We start from the raw sequence: 20,651 nt of genomic DNA on the forward strand, positions 1-20,651 counted from the left end.
ACACACACACACACACACACACACACACACACACACACACACACACACACACACACACACACACACACACACACACACACACACACACAGACAGACACAGACACACACACACACACACACACACACACACACACACACACACACACACACACACACACACACACACACACACACACACACACACACACAGACAGACAGACAGACACACACACACACACACACACACACACACACACACACACACACACACACACACACACACACACACACACACACACACACACACACACACACACACACACACACACACACACACACACACACGAGAGAGAGTCAGTCTGACCTGGAATAGAGTGACATTCGGATCATCTAGGATGGTTTTGGGAGGTGCAACAACTAGAAAACAAAAACACTCAGATAAAACATACATCATGTAGGACAACATCAGTCTGTGTTTATAAAAGTGTTGTCACGATACCAAAATTGTAATGCGATAACTGACTAAAATATCTCAATACTACTGACTGTTACTATGACAAAAACATATAATGACAAGTGAAGTCATTTTTTAGTAAATCGTTTTTTTTTTTCATCTATTAAGGCGAGACACTGCAGGTGAATAGGGTAAAAAAAAATGACCTAATAGTTATCACCTTACTCAGCCAGATGATTAATTACGTTGATAATTGCAAAAAAAAAAATTGTATTACAAGTTTTCTAAAATGTTAGGTTTAAATATGCAAATGAGCCATTAGTTAATGAAAAATGTGCTAATTTGCACACATTTCTAGTACAAAAATCTAAACACTGGATGAAGTCAGTTTTCAAAATTCTTGTTTATTTTTATTTTTTTACATATTAGAGTTGAAAGTTACAGAGGGAATTTGGGGTATCTCATTTAGTCACAACGTAATTCAGAAAAAAATTAGAACAGGAAACATTATATTTTAAAAAATTTTGGGGGGAATAAAATGTATAAAATCAAGCGAATTATATCTGAACAAATCCCTCTGTATAAACCTTCAGAATAAAGACAGGAATACAAATGTAAAGTTCAGTGTGTGTAAGTGCTACTGAAGTGGAGATTTATGGCTTAGTGTAGGAGAAAAAAAACTCATGGCCTTTAAAAATATGCATTGTAATTAAAATCTATTGACACAAATAGATAAAATGCTAAAAAAAAAACACTTAAAAGTGTCTTTTGGGTGTTTTCTTTCCACTAGTCTGAAAAAAACACTTTATGAAAAACAAAAAAAACCCAAAATCTCAAACTTGACAGGTGCGTGAAAAACAGCGTTCTTGCATTTTGTCCCCTTTTAAAATAAATTATAAAATAATAAAAATCACATGGACTACGGCGAGCAACTAGCGAGTCTACAGGTTTGTAGAGATCTTTGCAACTTTGATAAGAGCTAAAAGGATGAAGCCAAATCTTCTTTCATGATATAGTTATTTTATTTTACAATAACAATTTATATCATGATATAGTCCGTTTTTGTTATTTTATCTTTACCTAGATGCAAGTCAAAAACTAAAGGACAAAAACAATGAAACAAAGACACAAATGAAATAAATAGGGCCCTATGAAATTTGCTTTATTCCCAAATTCTGTTTTATTTTTTCCAAATTCATTTGAATTTTTCTGGATTTTTTTTTCAGTTTTGAATTTTTCTAGACTCTATTTTAGTGGTTACATTAAAAAATATTAATCAAAAATGATGTCTAATTAATTGAAATCATAAAATATACACGTTTTAACAGAAATTTCTTAAAAGTTTAACAAAAATCACATATTGAGGCCCTATAAAATACATTTTATTATTTTTCGCAAATTCAGTTTTATTTTGATAAAATTCTGCTTTCTATTAATTTTCTGCATTCCATTTTAATAGTTTCATTAAATTTTAATAATCAAAAGCATGTCTAATTAATTTATAAAGATTAATTAGATTTTATGCAGAATTAATTATTTTTATTTTTTATTTTTTGTGTGTTTACAATTTACTTTTAAATAAATTCTGGTAAGTAATCATTCAGGTAATTATTCCTTAAATATTGCTTTATTAATATTTGTATTAGTAGTAGTAGTACTATCATTACATTAAATAATATTTCTGTCAACTTAAACCAAACTTTTATTTTGATGGGTTGCTGCCTTTACGTTTCTGTTTGTATATGATACGATATACGAGACCCTGGACCACAAAACCAGTCTTAAGTCGCTGGGGTATATTTGTAGCAATAGTCAAAAATACATTGCATGGGTCAAAATTATTGATTTTTCTTTTATGCCAAAAATCATTGGGAAACAAAATAAAGATCATGTTCCATGAAGATTTTTTTTGTAAAATTCCTACTATAAATATATCAAAATGTCATTTTTGATTAGTAATATGCATTGTTAAGAACTTAATTTGGACAACTTTAAAGGTGATTTTCTCAGTATTTAGATTTTTTTGCATCCTCGGATTCCAGATTTTCAAATAGATGTATCTCAGCCAAATATTGTCCTGTCCTAACAAACCATACATCAATAGAAAGCTTATTTATTGAGTTTTCATATGATGTATATATCTCAGTTTTGTAAAATTAAACCTTATGACCGGTTTTGTGGTCCAGGGTCACATATATATAGTAAATTCTGTTTTTGTGACTAAATCCCGCGATTCAGTCCACGTTTGCAGCTTTTCTTTAATCATAGGAGCCTAAATCAACAGTGTTAATATGGCTCTTATTAAAATGCTTTCTTAAAGTACCTGTACTAGTAAAATGCAAAATCATTCCGTATTTTAAAGCAGGGTCTCGCAATACCATTTTAGTAGCAGTATATCATGCAACACTAGTGTGCAAGTGTGTATGTGTGTGTGTGTGTGTGTATGTGTGTGTGTGTGTGTGTGTGTGTGTATGAAACTCACACAGGTAAAACTGCATTTGTGGGTCCTGCAGGTAAGATTTGATAAAATTTCTCAGAACAGCAACTGAAAAACACACAAACATCATGGTAACATCTGCAGTCTCATGTTAGACACTAAACAAAACAAAGAAAAGAACAATAAAATATATATTTTTTTATAGAATTGAACAAAAAAACAGTACAAAGAAATAAAAAAAATAATACAATAAAAATAATTTAATACAATTATACATACATCAGGATAAAGACAAAAACTACAAATAATAAAATAAAAATAAAATAAATTATACAACTAAACATAATACATCGCAAAATGTACAATGATAATATTTTTATATTACCTGTTTCTAGAGGTCTGAAGAAGCCCTGAATAACGTGGCGATCTGGAAACTGGATCCTCAGTGCCACCTGATCAACACAGTGATGAAACAACCGCATTAATCCAGTCACATGACCAGCGCTGGCCAGACGACACACACCTGAAACAGACTCACCTTCGGATACCTGTCTAACTTCTCCTTCATCTGAGTCTCTCGCAGAGATTTAGTCATGAGCGGAGCTTCCTCCAGCGCCTTCCTGCAAACACATGGAGAGAACAGTGAGGAAACACACAAAAATACAAAGCAAGTAAAAGTAAAACATTTATTTCATTCCTGAATTTCCTGAACTGAGATCTGAGATGACCGAGGTTTTTAGTCTGGCATCCCAGACGTGCGTCTGCTGCGGTTACACTGAAAAACCACGACACACGCATGCCGAACACAAACACGCCAAACACACGTTAAAATCTCATTAACCACCTCAGACCGTCGCTGAAGGAAGACAGAAATACAAGAGACAGACAGAGAGAGACAGTCTGTCTGCGTCTGCTGTGGGTTTTAATTAGATACGGTACAACAGTAATTTAGTCACAATAATTGCTCAGAAATAAAACTCTGTCTGAGGAGTCAGAGGGCAAAGGTCACGACATAAGAGATTTACATGCTTCCCAGAAGACGAGATACAAACAATTTACACTGATCAGGCTGATCAAAAATTTATTCTGAGGAGTATTATGTATTATGTAAATTTTTATTACTTCTTGGTTTTAAAATGTCCATATAGTTTTTATGAAGTTTAAAATAATTTCATTTGAGTTATTTCAATACTAACAACTTAAACATAATTTTTAATAATTTTCATTAACAATAACATCACTGCGACAGCGGAAGTTAACTCTGATTGGTCGCTTCACACATCAATCATGTGCTCTTGTCCTATCAGAACGGTCAATTACAGAACTTTTAAGGACTTTTCAAGCACAACTGATTTTCCAGAACCTCAATCAGAGATCTCAGTTATGTCTTTATTTTAAATTCTAGAAAACGAGAACGAGATAAATAAATATATATTAGTAAAAAATGGCAAAGTATTACTACTAAAGTATTACAAAGTATACTACACATTTACTATAGTAAAACCATGGTTAAGTTTCTTAAGGGATTTGTATTTGTGTATTCACTTTACGAAATCACTCCGAAGTTCCAATCTAAATCAAATGATTCACGCTCCGTAGTTCTGATCCAAAGCAAAAGACTCCGATCTACGATCTAAATCAAATTTATTTGCGCTTCACGTTCCGAAGTTCCAATCTAAAGCCAAAGATTTGCGAATTCGTTCCAAAGTTCTGATCTAAATCAAATGATTCGCGCTCTGTGCTCCAAAGTTCTGATCCAAAGCAGAAGACTCATTCTAAAGTTCCGATCTAAATCAAATTATTTGCAATCCACACTCTGAAGTTCCGATCTAAAGCCAAAGATTTGCGAATTCGTTCCAAAGTTCCGATCTAAATTAAATTTATTTGTGTTCCGTGCTCCAAAGTTCCGATCTACAGCCAAACATTTGCAAACTCGTTCTGAAGTTCTGATCTAAATAAAACTTTTTCGGGCTCCGCATTCCAAATTTCCGATCCAAAACCAAAGATTTGCAAACTTGTTCCGAAGTTCTGATCTAAATCAAATTATTTGCAATCCGCACTCCGAAGTTCCGATCTAAAGCAAAGGATTCACAAATTCATTCCGAAGATCCGATCAACGAATCCTGAATTTAAATGATGGGGTCCTTCAGAGTGTAGATTGTGAATCATTAGATTGGCAAATGCTTTCGGAATGTGTCGATCGGATTTTTGGAGAGCGGATTGAGAATTATTTTATTTAGATCAGAGCAAGTTTGTCAATCTTTTGCTTTAGATCGGAACTTCTGAGCGCAAATCATTTGATTTAGATCCGAACTTTGGAATGAATTTGTGAATCTTTTGCCTTCAGATCGAAACTTCGGAATGCGGCTTGCTAATCATTTGATTTAGATCCGAACTTCGGAATGAATTATTTCTTTTGCTTTGAATGAATTTTCATCTTTTGCTTTAGATTAGAACTTCAGAGCATGGAGCGCAAATCATTTGATTTAGATTGTAACTTCAGAACGAGTTCGCAAAGTTTTGCCTTCAGACCGGAACTTTGGAATGCGGAGCAGGAATAAATTTGATTTAGATCAGAACTAAATGAGTTTGCAAATCTTTGGCTTAAGATCGGAACTTCGGAGCGCAGAACACAAATAAATTTAATTCAACTGAATTCATCGGAATCATTTAATTTGCAAAAAATGATTCATGATCTTGTTCTGAAGTTCCGATCTAAATGAAATTTATTTGTGCTTTGCTCTCCGAATTCCGATCCAAAGCCAAAGATTTGCTAACTTGTTCTGAAGTTCCGATCTAAATTAAAAAATTTTGTGTTCCGAGTTCCGAAGTTCCAATCTACAGCCAAATATTTGCAAACTCGTTCCGAAGTTCCAATCTAAATAAAATGTATTCCGAGCTCCGAAGTTCCGATCTACAGTCAAACATTTGCAAACTCATTCCAAAGTTCCGATCTAAATAAAATTTATTCGTGAACCGCATTCTAAATTTCCGATCTAAAGCCAAAGATTTGCGAATTCGTTCCAAAGTTCAGATCTAAATGAAATTTATTCCGAAGTTCCGATCTGAAGGATCTCGTAAGGAACTCGTTCCGAAGTTTCAATCTAAATCAAATGATTTGCGCTCTGAAGTTCTGATCTAAAGTAAAAGATGCGCAAACTCGTTCCGATCTAAATCAAATTTATTTGTGCTCCGCTTTCCAAAGTTCCGATCTACAGCCAAACATTCGCAAATTCGTTCCGAAGTTCCGATCTAAATAAAATGTATTCCGAGCTCCGAAGTTCTGATCTACAGTCAAACATTTGCAAACTCGTTCCGAAGTTCCGATCTAAATAAAATGTATTCCGAGCTCCGAAGTTCCGATCTACAGCCAAACATTCGCAAATTCGTTCCGAAGTTCCGATCTAAATAAAATGTATTCCGAGCTCCGAAGTTCTGATCTACAGTCAAACATTTGCAAACTCGTTCCGAAGTTCCGATCTAAATAAAATGTATTCGTGCACCGCATTCTAAATTTCCGATCTAAAGCCAAAGATTTGCGAATTCGTTCCAAAGTTACGATCTAAATGAAATTTATTCCGAAGTTCCGATCTGAAGGATCTCGTTCCGAAGTTTCAATCTAAATCAAATGATTAGCGCTCCATGCTCTGAAGTTCAGATCTAAAGCAAAAGATTCAAAAACTCGTTCCGATCTAAATCAAATTTATTTGTGCTCCGCTTTCCAAAGTTCCGATCTACAGCCAAAAATTCGCAAATTCGTTCCGAAGTTCCGATCTAAATAAAATGTATTTGTGCACCGCATTCCAAATTTTCGATCTAAAGCCAAAGATTTGCGAATTCGTTCCAAAGTTACGATCTAAATGAAATGTATTCCGAAGTTCCGATCTGAAGGATCTCGTAAGGATCTTGTTCAAATGATTCGCGTTCCGAAGTTCCGATCTAAATCAAATTTATTTGTGCTCCGCTTTCCAAAGTTCCGATCTACAGCCAAACATTTGCAAATTCGTTCCAAAGTTACGATCTAAATGAAATTTATTCCGAAGTTCCAATCTGAAGGATCTCGTAAGGATCGCGTTCCGAAGTTTCAATCTGAACCAAATGATTCGCGCTCAGAAGTTCAGATCTAAAGCAAAAGATTCACAAACTTGTTCTGATCTAAATCAAATAATTCTCAATCCGAGCTCCAAAAATCGAAAAGCTCTATTTCACCCATCACTATACGTGCTTTATAAAATTGTTACAAGCAATGTCGAAATCTTAAAATGAATGGTAGTGAATCGCTTGAAATGAACGATCGAGTCACGAGTTTGAATCAATCCGAGCGGTTCCAGCGTAAATGACTCACTCTGTGGTCATATGTTCTTACCTCTCGCTCTTCAGCTGCGCGAATCTCTTCCGAATGTCGTCAACGGTGACCTCAAAAAACTCGTCAGGAAGTTCTTGGTCATCATGACGTCGGGCTCCGGAGTCCAGATGGAAAATCAGCGGCTCCCTGTCGACCGGCTGCACAAATACACACGATACACACCACAAATCACTGAATCAGTGGAATCTTTTGATTCATTATTGGCTGAATTGCAGGAAATTGCATCATGCAACATGCAAAAAAATGCAGGGATCTGACATATTGATGCAATATCATAAGAAAGCCAATGGCTATATACTGATGCATGATTGTACGGTCCTGTTTTTACCTCCAGATATTCGTCTGTTTCCTCTTCGTCCTTCGATGCTTGTTTGGCACTGACCGATCGCTGAAGAAACACATTCACAAACACTTCAGTCTGAGACAAAGACAGATCCGTGTGTGAAACACCAGACGACTGCTGTTTGTGTGATCGGATCTAAACCTGGTGACGCGTGATTGATTTCAGACACAACAAAAACACACCGTCCGTCTCTCAGATAAATCAACAACAGAGCAGAACGACACACGCAAACAAACGCACATGAAAGACCTGCGGATCAAAACACAAGGCGTGAGAAGACGCAGATTTTCCATGAAAAAGACCTTGGAATGATTAGGATTTTAAGCCTCTTCTGCTTAACAGCTTAAAAATTGTGAAATATTATTAGAATTTCAAATAGCTGTTTTCTATGTGAATATCTGTTAAAATGTAATTTATTCCTGTGATCAAAGCTGAATTTTAAGCATCATTACTGCAGTCTTCAGTGTCACATGATGCTTTAAAAAAATCATTCTAATATGCTGATTTGATGCTGAAAATTCAGGTTTGATCACAGGAAATAAAATACATTTTTTTACATATTCACATAGAAAACATGTTTTAAATTCAAATAATATTTTATCATTTTTAATGTATTTTTTTAATCAAATATATGCAGCCTTGGTGAGCAGAACAGACTGTTATTAATTAAAACAAAATTAATAAATCTTACTGATTCCAAACTTTTGGTCGCCAGTGTGTTTTAAAATGGAATATACTGTCATACATTTTATTTTGGCTTTTTCCATCACAGGAATACATTTCATTTTAAAAGAAATGTCCATTAAAAAGAAGTCTCTTCTGCTCAGCAAGGCTGCATTTATTTGATCAAAATTATGAAATATTATTAGAATTTAGAACAGATGTTTTCTATGCGAGTATCTGTTAAAATGTAATTTATTCCTGTAATTAAAGCTGAATTTTCTGCATCGTTACTGCAGTCTTCAGATCACATGATGCTTCAGAAATCTTTCTAATATGCGGATTTGCTGTAATGTACATAATTTACATTTTAACAGATATTCAAATAGAAAACAGATTTTTACAATTTTAATAATATTTCATATTTTTTAATGTATTTTTATCAAATATATGCAGCCTTAGTCAGTAGAAGAGATTGGTTTTTTTTAAATAAAATAAAAAAATCTTAGTGATTCCTAACTTTTGGTCACCAGTGTGTTAAAATAGAATTTACTGTCATTTTATTTTGGCTTTTTCATCACAGGAATAAAACCCATTTTAAATCAGACTGGCGACCAAAGTTTGGAATCATTAAGAGTCATTAAGAGTCTCTTCTGCTCAGCAGGGCTGCATTTATTTGACCAAAAATACAGTAAAAAATATGAAATATTATTAGAATTAAAAATTTTATTTTTAATTCTATTTTCTATGTGAATATCTGTTAAAATGTAATTTATTTCTGTGATTAAAGCTACATTTTCAGCATCATTACTCCAGTCTTCAGATCACATGATCCTTCAGAAATCATTCTAATATTCTGATTGGCTGAGGAATTTAAAAGAAATTAGTACTTTTATTCATTAAAGACACATTAAATTGATCAAAAGTGATAGTAAAAGACATTTATTTTTTAAATAAATGTTGTTTTTTAAATGTTCTATTAATCTGTGAATCCTGAAAAATAAAATGTATGACGGTTTCAACAAAAATATTGTGCAGCACAACTGTTTTAAACATTGATAATAATCAGAAATGTTCCTTGAGCAGGAAATCAGTATATTAGAATGATTTCTGAAGGATCATGTGACCAGAGTCTAAAGTAATGATGCTAAAAATGTAGCTTTGATCACAGAAATAAATTACATTTTAACAGATATTCACATAGAAAACAGCTATTTTAAATTCTAATAATATTTCAGAATTTTTTTTGATCAAATAAATGCAGCCTTACTGAGCAGAAGAAACTGTTTTTAATTTAAAAAAAATTAAAATCTTAAAAAAGCCAAGCTAAGAAGAAAATAAAATGGAAATGAAATAGGAAGCACAGACCTTGATTTCATGGCTAGGTTTGGGTTTTTTGGCCTTCGGTGGGCTGCCGGACACACAAGACGACCATGAAGTGGATGTCTTCAGTGCAGCTGTGCCAGGTCCTCCCAGACGCTGTCCGCTTCCTGAAAATGGCACAAAGTTGGTGGGCGGGGCTGAGGGGGCGGAGCCATGGCACTGTTGGGACGTCCCGGGCTGCTCGTCGTCCTCTAGTGGCATTAGTTTGGACTGCGGCGGCTGGTCACCGGCGGCTCTCGTTTTGGGCCGCACCGCCTGCTCTTGACTCACGTTCGGCTCCTCAGTTTCCTGTTTGACAGGATGATGGTTCACCGGGGCGGCAACCTCAGTGGGAGGAGCTGGGGTTTCCATAGGAACGGGGGCGGGTTTCTCGGGTGGTTCTGGAGGCGGCAGTGATACGGTTGTCTTGGCAACAGCATCCTTCGGCGTAGCGACCGCATCCACGGATGCAGCGGGACATGAGGAGCTGGAGCCTTTCAGCACATAACTAATGAGCAGAAATCATAATCATGTGTCAGCAATGTGATGTCATTACGAGCCAAGCTTCCATCCAGTTTTTTTGCAATGTTTTGTTATTGACAAAGAGAATATGTGACCTTAGCACAGGTATATTTGTGGCAATAGCCAACAATACATTGTATGGGTCAAAATGATCAATTTTTCTTTTTTTATGCCAAAAATAATTTGGATATTAAGTAAGGATTCCATCAATATATTTTGTACATTTCCTACCGTAAATATATCAAAACTTAATTTTTGATTAGTGATATGCATTGCTAAGAACTTCATTTGGACTACTTTAAAGGTGATTTTCTCAATATTTTGATTTTTTCTTTTACACGCAAAAAGCAGCATAAACAACAGAACGTGAGATGAGGAATCATGGTCACATCACGCACCTGCGTCTAAAAACATTGAGAAACCATGCTATTTTACTTCCCCTCACTCCACAACAAATCCTTTAAATCTAACGGTAGAACAGAACTCGGAACAAAACAAGAATGAACATTAAGAATGAAGCTAAAAAGCCAAACATTGCGTCAAATATTTTTTACAGTGACGCATTGCTGCCACACATATTTTTTTCCACTCAATTATGTCAGAATAACGAGATGTTATGTCATTTTAACGACATCTTTTCTCGTTAAGAAAATATGCCGTTTTAACAACATAACATCTTGTTTTTACAAGAAAAGATGTCTTTTTAAAGATAAATCTCATTATTACGAGACAAGATGCCGTTTTTGCAAGAAAAGGTGGCGTTTTAACAGGAAAAGATGGGCGTTAGAATGAGATAATTATGTAGTTTTAACGAGATAATTGTTCTGGTTTAATGACATATCTCGCTTTTAAGAGAAAAGATGTCAGAGAAAACATTATTATGAGAAAATAAAAGGTTGTTTTAACAAGATAACTATGTAATTTTTGCATGAAAAATGCCGTTTTAACAAGATAATTGTCGTTTTAACAACACAGCATCTCGTTTTTACGAGAAAAGATGTTGTTTTAATAAGAACATACATCTTAATTATAAGAAAACATCTCATTATTATGAGAAAAGTTGTTTTGATGAGATAATTAAGCAGTTTTTAAAGAGATGATGTCGTTTTATTACGATAATTGTCATTTTAACAACATATCTCGTTTTTATGAGAAAAAAAGTGTCTTTTTAAGCTAATTATGTCGTTTCTACAAGAAAAGATGGCGCTATAACAGGAAAAGATGTCGTTTTAACAAGATAATTATGTAGTTTTTACAAGAAAAGATGTCGTTATAACGAGATAATTACGTAGTTTTTACGAGAAAAGATGTCGTTTTAACAGGAAAAGATGTCGTTATAACGAGATAATTACGTAGTTTTTGCGAGAAAAGATGTCGTTTTAACGAGATAATTATGTAGTTTTTACGAGAAAAGATGTCGTTTTAACAGGAAAAGATGTCGTTATAACGAGATAATTACGTAGTTTTTACGAGAAAAGATGTCGTTTTAACAGGAAAAGATGTCGTTATAACGAGATAATTACGTAGTTTTGCGAGAAAAGATGTCGTTTTAACGAGATAATTATGTAGTTTTTACGAGAAAAGATGTCGTTTTAACAGGAAAAGATGTCGTTATAACGAGATAATTACGTAGTTTTTACGAGAAAAGATGTCGTTTTAACGAGATAATTATGTAGTTTTTACGAGAAAAGATGTCGTTTTAACGGGAAAAGATGTCGTTATAACGAGATAATTACATAGTTTTTACGAGAAAAGATGTCGTTTTAACAGGAAAAGATGTCGTTATAACGAGATAATTACGTAGTTTTGCGAGAAAAGATGTCGTTTTAACGAGATAATTATGTAGTTTTTACGAGAAAAGATGTCGTTTTAACAGGAAAAGATGTCGTTATAACGAGATAATTATGTAGTTTTTAAGAGAAAAGATGTCGTTTTAACGAGATAATTATGTAGTTTTTACGAGAAAAGATGTCGTTTTAACGGGAAAAGATGTCGTTATAACGAGATAATTACATCGTTTTTACGAGAAAAGATGTCGTTTTAACAGGAAAAGATGTCGTTATAACGAGATAATTACGTAGTTTTTACGAGAAAAGATGTCGTTTTAACGGGAAAAGATGTCGTTATAACGAAATAATTATGTAGTTTTTACGAGAAAAGATGTCGTTTTAAAGGGAAAAGATGTTGTTTTAACAGGAAAAGATGTTGTTTTAACAGGAAAAGATGTCGTTATAACGAGATAATTACGTAGTTTTTACGAGAAAATATGTCGTTTTAACAGGAAAAGATGTCGTTTTAACGAGATAATTATGTAGTTTTTACGAGAAAAGATGTCGTTTTAACGGGAAAAGATGTCGTTATAACGAGATAATTACGTAGTTTTTACAAGAAAAGATGTCGTTTTAACAGGAAAAGATGTCGTTATAACGAGATAATTACGTAGTTTTTACAAGAAAAGATGTCGTTATAACGAGATAATTACGTAGTTTTTACGAGAAAAGATGTCATTTTAACGAGATAATTATGTAGTTTTTACGAGAAAAGATGTCGTTTTAAAGGGAAAAGATGTCGTTTTAACAGGAAAAGATGTCGTTATAACGAGATAATTACGTAGTTTTTACGAGAAAATATGTCGTTTTAACAGGAAAAGATGTCGTTATAACGAGATAATTACGTAGTTTTTACGAGAAAAGATGTCGTTTTAACGGGAAAAGATGTCGTTATAACGAGATAATTACGTAGTTTTAATGAAAAAAAATGTAGTTTTAACAAGATAATTATTCTGGTTTAATGACATTTCTTGTTTTTAAGAGAAAAGATGTCACTTTAATGAGAAAACATTATTATGAGAAAATAAAATGTCATTTTAACAAGATAATTGTCATTTTTGCGTGAAAAAACGCAGTTTCAACAAGAAAACATCTCGTTATTACGAAAAAAGATGTAGGTTTAATGAGAAAAGATGTCGTTAAAAAGACATAACATCTCGTTATTACAACATAATTGAGTGAAAAAATAATGTGTGTTTTTCCACCAAAAAAAAAAAAAACCTTGGATGGAAACCTGGCTACTGAGACGAACAGCTCACCGTATGATGGCACTTCCTCCTGTGAGACCCAGAGACTTCAGAGTCGTCTTCTTCAGCGCATCCTCACCGCTCACCTAAACAACAAAACCAAGCTGTGAAACGGCTATTTAATTCCACAATATGACAGATCTGAGAATGAAGCCGCATATTAGTGAGAAAACCATCTATGGGATATTTCTGGTACATTTCATCATCCACAAAAAGCCCGGATTGACGAAACATCTTGTGTTCAGAGATGTTTAGAGATCAAGCGCCGGTCTCACCTCGTCTCTCATGTAAACACACACTGGTGTGGGTCCAGACGCGTCCAGATCCGACGTCCTGCGAGGAGGAAACGCATCACAATATCTGTCAGGGGAGAACAAACAAACACGGGCCGGATTCTGATCTGTGCGTGCGACACAAACACGTGTGTCTGATATACTGTATACACGTCCAGTTCTTGGATTGAGACCAACAGGTTTTTTAGGGCACATGTTTCTGGGAAAACGGCTTTGGATTTTTAAGGGAATGAAACTTGGAATCAAACGGAATCCCATTGTATTTAAGTCAATTTATGTAATTTATTGCAGTTAAGGTTCTGTGACAGCTGGGGGAGTGGCCAGTGAGGATAGGGGAGGGGCCTGTTGTAGCAGTGGGAGGAGCCTATGAGAACATGGCCATATATATATACATATATATATATATATATATATATATATATATATATATATATATGCACACACACACACACACACACACACACACACACACACATTTGCATCTTATTACATATTTTTGTTCTATAATTTCAAAGTTGCCTTCTTATATGTAGCAGACTTATTTTTCCTGTAAATTCCGTAAAACTGATAAAAATGTTTTATTAAAACCAGTCACTTAAGCATAATGTAGCAAGGATTCATATTTCAGCCACAAAAATATTTTATTTTTAATTTAATACAGTTATTGTGACTATTGGTCGCACCACATGATGAGCGGTAGCTCCAAATGACACAAAAACCTTGTATAATTAAAAACTCCATTTAAAGAGACATGTGAAAAGTGCAGCATTTGGCATTAGCTGTAGCCGTTGCCGTTTAAAAGTTTGGGATCAGTAAGATTTTGTGTGTTTTTTTTTTTTTTTAAAGAAGTGCTCATCAAGGCTGCTTTCCTTTAGTTAAAAATACAGAAAAAGCAGTAATATTGTGAAATATTATTGCAATTTAAAATAGTGTTTTTCTATGTTAATATACTTTAAAATAGAATTTATTTCTGTGATGCAAAGCTGAATTTTCAGCATCATTACTGCAGTCTTCAGTGTCACATGATCCTTCAGAAATCATTCTAATATACTGATTTATTATCAGTGTTTGAAACAGTTGTGCTGCTTAATATTGTTTTTGGAACCTGTGATTCTTTAAGGATTCTTTGATGAATAAAAAGTTAAAAAGAACTGCATTTATATTAACAATATACACTACTGTTCAAAGTTTGGGGTCAGTATTTTTTTTCTTTCGTTCTTTGAAAGAAATTTATATTTTTATTCAGCAAGGATGTATTAATTTGATAAAAAGTGATAGTAAAAACTTCTATTTTGAATAAATGCTGTTCTTTTTATTCATCAAAAAAATTATGTAAAAGTTTGTTTCCAACTGTTTCCAATATTGATAATAAAATAGCATAACATAATAAAATAGCTGAAAATTCAGCCTTGCATCCCAGAAATAAATAATTTTTTTAAAGTATGTAACAAAAAGAAAACATATATTAATTAAAAAAAAATATTTTTTTTTTAATTAGCTTTTTCTGTATTTTTGATCAAATAAATGAAACATTAATGAGCACATAAGACTTCATTAAAAAAACTTTTTTTTTATTTTATTTAAATATATAATTACATTACATTTTTAAGAACATATAATCTGAGAATTATCAGTATTAACCCTATTGGAATAATAAAAATAAAAAAAATTATACCTTGATTGCTTGAAAATTTCTGAAAACTACGTTTATTTTTAACAAAACAGGATCAAAAAACATATTACTCTGAAAAGTTTCCAAACTAAAAAAAAAACATTTAGCTTGCATAAACATTCACTTTCAGATAATAAAAGTGCTTAATTTTTCATGCTGCAATGGTTTGTCAATACACATTTTCATGTTTATCAACAAAATTCAGTCTCAAAAGTATGTGAGATATGAGGAAACAGTTTTTTGACACTAATATAACTTCACAGATCATTTTACAGAAAGTATTTTCACATCTAATGGTATTCCATACATTCCCGGGTCAAAAATGACCCGAACATGAAAATGGTTATATCTCTAAAAAAACAGATGTAAAAAATCTGAAAAAAATAAATGAGGTGTATTTCAAAAGTCTTAAAACATTTGCAAAGTTTAATTCATGCACTAAAAACTATGCATGTTTTAGAAATGTTTTTGTGTTTCTGCCGGGTCAAAACGGACACAAATGCGTTATGAGGGTTTAAAGCGTTTGGCAGCGGCGCTGAGCGCTCGTAAAACGTCCCGCGAGTCTTACGGTTCACACGATCTGGCTGCATTTAAAAACCGCAGCGGGGAACTCGATTCTGCTGGAGAGGAATGTGTTTCACTTCAATCAATAGAGACAGAAAGAACACACACATATAAACCACACACTCAAACGTGAATCAGCTGCAGCTTTCACTCACACAACAACACACACCTGGTTTGAGGAAAGTGGGTCAGGAGATCCCATAACGTCTGTCCACTCGAGAAAGAGCCTTGAAGACGACAGCCGTCCTCCATCTGCAGCGCGATCCGCACCTGAAACAAAACACAGACATGACAGAGAACTTGTTAAAAATTATTATGAAAAATGGGCAAAAATGGGCATTTTCTGCACACCAAGGCTGGATTTGTTTAATAAAAAAAGTGAAATATGATTACTATTTAAAACAGCTGTTTTCTATGTGAATATCTGTTAAATTGTAATTTATTTCTGTGATCAAAGCTGAATTTTCAGCATCATTACTGCAGTCTTCAGATCACATGATGCTTCAGAAATCATTCTAATATGCTGGTTTGCTGCTCAAGAAACATTTATGATTATTATCAATGTTGAAAAGAGTTGATACATTTTATTTGAAGCTGAAAAGAACAACATTTATTTGAAATAGAAATGCTTTACTGGCACTTTATTACTTTAGTGCATCCTTGATAAATAAAAGTATTAATTTCTTTTAAAAAAATCATACTGACCCCAAACTTTTGAACAGAAGTCACTATTTTACTACATATAGCAAAATAGTAATTTAAATACTATTAAATTTTTTTATAAATTTTATTAATTAGCTTTTATTTTATATTTTCATTTTTAATTTTAAATTTTAAATAAAATAAAAGCTTTAGTTCTCTTATTTTCAATCAGTGCTGAAACATCTGGATTAGGGCTGTAAAACGATTACTTACAATTAATTGCATTTAAAATAAAAGTTGATGTTTACATACTACAGAAAAAATATTTGTATGTATACGTCTATCATTTATATTATATATAAATATCAATATTTTATATACAAAGCTAACATGTTTTTCCTTAATATATACACTGCCGCTTAAAAGTTTGGGATCAGTAAGATTTTAAATGTTTTTTTAAAGTCTCTTATGCTCATCAAAGTTCAATTTATTTGATGAAAAATACTGGAAAAAAAGTAATATTATGAAATAATTGCAATTCAAAATAACAGTTTTTTATTTTTATTTTAATATACTTTAAAATATAATTTGTTATATTAAAAATACCAATGTATTCTGTAAAAATACAGAAAAAAACCCTGTAATATTGTAAAATGTTAATGCCATTTAAAATAGTGGCTTTCTATTTTAATATACTTTAAAATTTAATTTATTTCTGTGATGCAAAGTTGAATTTTCAGCATCATTACTCCAGTCTACAATGTCACATGATTTCTTTCTAATATACTGATTTATTAATTTTATTATCAATGTTGGAAACAGTTGTGCTGCTTAAGATTTTTTTGGAACCTGTGATACTTTTTCAGGATTCTTTGATCAATAAAAAGTTTAAAAGAACTGCATTTATTCAAATAGAAATCTTTTTTAACAATATAGAATATAATAAAGTCTTTACTCTCACTTTTTAATCAATTTAACACATCCTTCCTGAATAAAAGTATTCATTTCTTTCAAAGAGAGAAAGAAAGAAAAAATTAACTGACCCCAAAGTTTTCTATTTTAAATAAATGCTTTCTTTTTTAAGTTTTATTTATCAAAGAATCCTAAAAAAATATCACTGTTAATAAATCAGCATATTAAAATGATTTCTGAAGGATCGTGTGACACTAAAGACTGCAGTAATGATGCTGAAAAATTTGCTTTGCATCACAGAAATAAATTACATTTTAAAGTATATTAAAATAGAAAACCATTATTTTGAATTGCATTAATATTTCACAATATTAAAATTTTTTCTGCATTTTTATTCAAATAAACACAGCTTTAATGAGCAGAAAAGTCCTTTAAAAGCATTAAAAATCATACTGATCCTAAACATTTGAGCGGCAATGCACATGTATGTTTGTGTGTTTATATATACATAATAAATATACACAGTACACACACATACATGACCCTGGACCACAAAAAAAAACAAAAAAAAACAATCACAAGAGTTGATTTTGTGAAATTGAGACGTTTACATAATCTAAAATCTGAATAAATGAGGTTGGCATTGATGTACGTTTCTTAGGATAGAAAATCGCCTTTAAAGTTGTCCAAATTAAGTTCTTAAATTAAATGTTGATATATTTACTATAGGAAATGTACAAAATATCTTGAGACTGGTTTTGTGGTCCAGGGTCTTTTATTTTGATTTGGTGTATATAAAATTCCCAGCTAGATAGCATGTTCACTTTTTGTACGTTTATGGAAATCAGAAGTCAACAACACCACAATAATAAAGCAGTTATCGACATGAAAAGACAACATGAAAGAAATGAGAGTCTGATCCAAACGCTCTTAAAAACTCTTGACTGTGTTTCAAAGCCTCACAAGCCTGTGGTAAATAATAACCCCAACTCGGATCCAAAATCATTTTATAAGAGATAAAAACCTGAAAAGCACGCAGGAGATGCTGAAGAGCCTGTAATTGAGCAGAAGAATGTGAGACGGAGCCGGGCAGCACATCAAGGCCCACAGAACCACAGAAACACACACACATATATCCACATGCCTGAAGCATGAGCGAGAGCGGCCGTTAAACGCTGGCGGGAAGAGCGGGACGGTGGTTTACCCATCGTGCTTTACGAGCGGGCCGCTCATTAATCGCTTTCGCCCTTGATCTCTCAATCAAACGAGAGCGTGATTTTCCTTTTCCTTTCATCCGGCTACAAACGCACAAACGCTCCTCTCGCTGTCTCTCGCCGTTGTAAACACAGTCCTGTAAAACGGCAGATGCGATCAGAGCTCTTGTGCCGAACGGACGCCGTGCTGCGCGTTTGGATGCGTGTGGTTCGGCGGAACCGATGATGTCATCGAGCCTGAGCTGTGATGTCATAGAGAGCACTTCCTGTCAACAGGGATCGTACAGATACTGTGAAGTCAAACTGCAGGGCTTTCAAGGACTTGTCAATCACTGCTTCTTTAATTTTCCATTTTGAAAAAATGGCAAAAATAAAAGTAAACATTACAAAGTGAATTATAAGATATTCTACAGATTTACTATAGTAAAACCAGGGTAAATTTTCTTGTTACATTATGTTTCTATAACTGTACTGCCTTTTCTACTGTTTAACAAAAACAGATCCTCACTCCGACGTTCTGATCTGAATCAAATGATTCGTGATCCACGGTCCAACATTCCTATTTGAATCAAATAATGCCATGCTCTGAAGTTCCGATCTAAATGAAATGATTCACAACCCTGCTCTAAAGTCCTGATCTGAATCAAATGATTCACAACTATGCTCCAAAGTCCTGATCTGAATCAAATGATTCACAACCCTGCTCTAAAGTCCTGATCTGAATCAAATGATTCACAACTATGCTCCAAAGTCCTGATCTGAATCAAACGATTCACAACTATGCTCCAAAGTCCCGATCTGAATCAAATGATTCACAACCCTGCTCTAAAGTCCTGATCTGAATCAAATGATTCACAACTATGCTCCAAAGTCCTGATCTGAATCAAATGATTCACAACTATGCTCCAAAGTCCTGATCTGAATCAAATGATTCACAACCCTGCGCCAAAGTCCTGATCTGAATCAAATGATTCACAACTATGCTCCAAAGTCCTGATCTGAATCAAATGATTCACAACTATGCGCCAAAGTCCTGATCTGAATCAAATGATTCACAACTATGCGCCAAAGTCCTGATCTGAATCAAATGATTCACAACCCTGCTCTAAAGTCCTGATCTGAATCAAATGATTCACAACTATGCTCCAAAGTCCTGATCTGAATCAAATGATTCACAACTATGCGCCAAAGTCCTGATCTGAATCAAATGATTCACAACCCTGCGCCAAAGTCCTGATCTGAATCAAATGATTCACAACCCTGCGCCAAAGTCCTGATCTGAATCAAATGATTCACAACTATGCGCCAAAGTCCTGATCTGAATCAAATGATTCACAACTATGCGCCAAAGTCCTGATCTGAATCAAATGATTCACAACCCTGCTCTAAAGTCCTGATCTGAATCAAATGATTCACAACTATGCGCCAAAGTCCTGATCTGAATCAAATGATTCACAACCCTGCGCCAAAGTCCTGATCTGAATCAAATGATTCACAACTATGCTCCAAAGTCCTGATCTGAATCAAATGATTCACAACCCTGCTCTAAAGTCCTGATCTGAATCAAATGATTCACAACCCTGCTCTAAAGTCCTGATCTGAATCAAATGATTCACAACCCTGCTCTAAAGTCCTGATCTGAATCAAATGATTCACAACCCTGCTCTAAAGTCCTGATCTGAATCAAATGATTCACAACCCTGCTCTAAAGTCCTGATCTGAATCAAATGATTCACAACTATGCGCCAAAGTCCTGATCTGAATCAAATGATTCACAACCCTGCGCCAAAGTCCTGATCTGAATCAAATGATTCACAACTATGCTCCAAAGTCCTGATCTGAATCAAATGATTCACAACCCTGCTCTAAAGTCCTGATCTGAATCAAATGATTCACAACCCTGCTCTAAAGTCCTGATCTGAATCAAATGATTCACAACCCTGCTCTAAAGTCCTGATCTGAATCAAATGATTCACAACCCTGCTCTAAAGTCCTGATCTGAATCAAATGATTCACAACTATGCTCCAAAGTTCTGGTCTAATCAAATGATTCACAACCCTACTCTAAAGTCCTGATCTGAATCAAATGATTCATGATTCACGCTCAGAAGTTCCTATCTGAATCAAATGATTCACAACTATGCTCCAAAGTCCT

At 33.8% G+C, this 20,651-nt stretch overlaps 1 protein-coding gene across 1 annotated transcript in view; it reads right to left on the minus strand.

The window, feature by feature from the left end:
- Nucleotides 1-20,651, minus strand: part of aspscr1 (ASPSCR1 tether for SLC2A4, UBX domain containing) — a 35,848-nt gene that overhangs the window by 7,477 nt on the left and 7,720 nt on the right. Inside the window, exons 4-13 of the mRNA XM_073826044.1 lie at nucleotides 15,898-15,998; nucleotides 13,475-13,532; nucleotides 13,212-13,285; nucleotides 9,608-10,109; nucleotides 7,565-7,624; nucleotides 7,237-7,373; nucleotides 3,409-3,490; nucleotides 3,256-3,322; nucleotides 2,916-2,978; nucleotides 344-396 (exon numbers count right to left, since the gene is read on the minus strand). Of these exons, the coding sequence (XP_073682145.1) occupies nucleotides 344-396; nucleotides 2,916-2,978; nucleotides 3,256-3,322; nucleotides 3,409-3,490; nucleotides 7,237-7,373; nucleotides 7,565-7,624; nucleotides 9,608-10,109; nucleotides 13,212-13,285; nucleotides 13,475-13,532; nucleotides 15,898-15,998 (1,197 nt within the window). The remainder of the gene's footprint in view (nucleotides 1-343; nucleotides 397-2,915; nucleotides 2,979-3,255; nucleotides 3,323-3,408; nucleotides 3,491-7,236; nucleotides 7,374-7,564; nucleotides 7,625-9,607; nucleotides 10,110-13,211; nucleotides 13,286-13,474; nucleotides 13,533-15,897; nucleotides 15,999-20,651) is intronic.

Source organism: Garra rufa, chromosome 20, assembly GCF_049309525.1.
Source record: "Garra rufa chromosome 20, GarRuf1.0, whole genome shotgun sequence".
In the NCBI taxonomy this organism is placed as follows: Eukaryota; Metazoa; Chordata; class Actinopteri; order Cypriniformes; family Cyprinidae; genus Garra; species Garra rufa.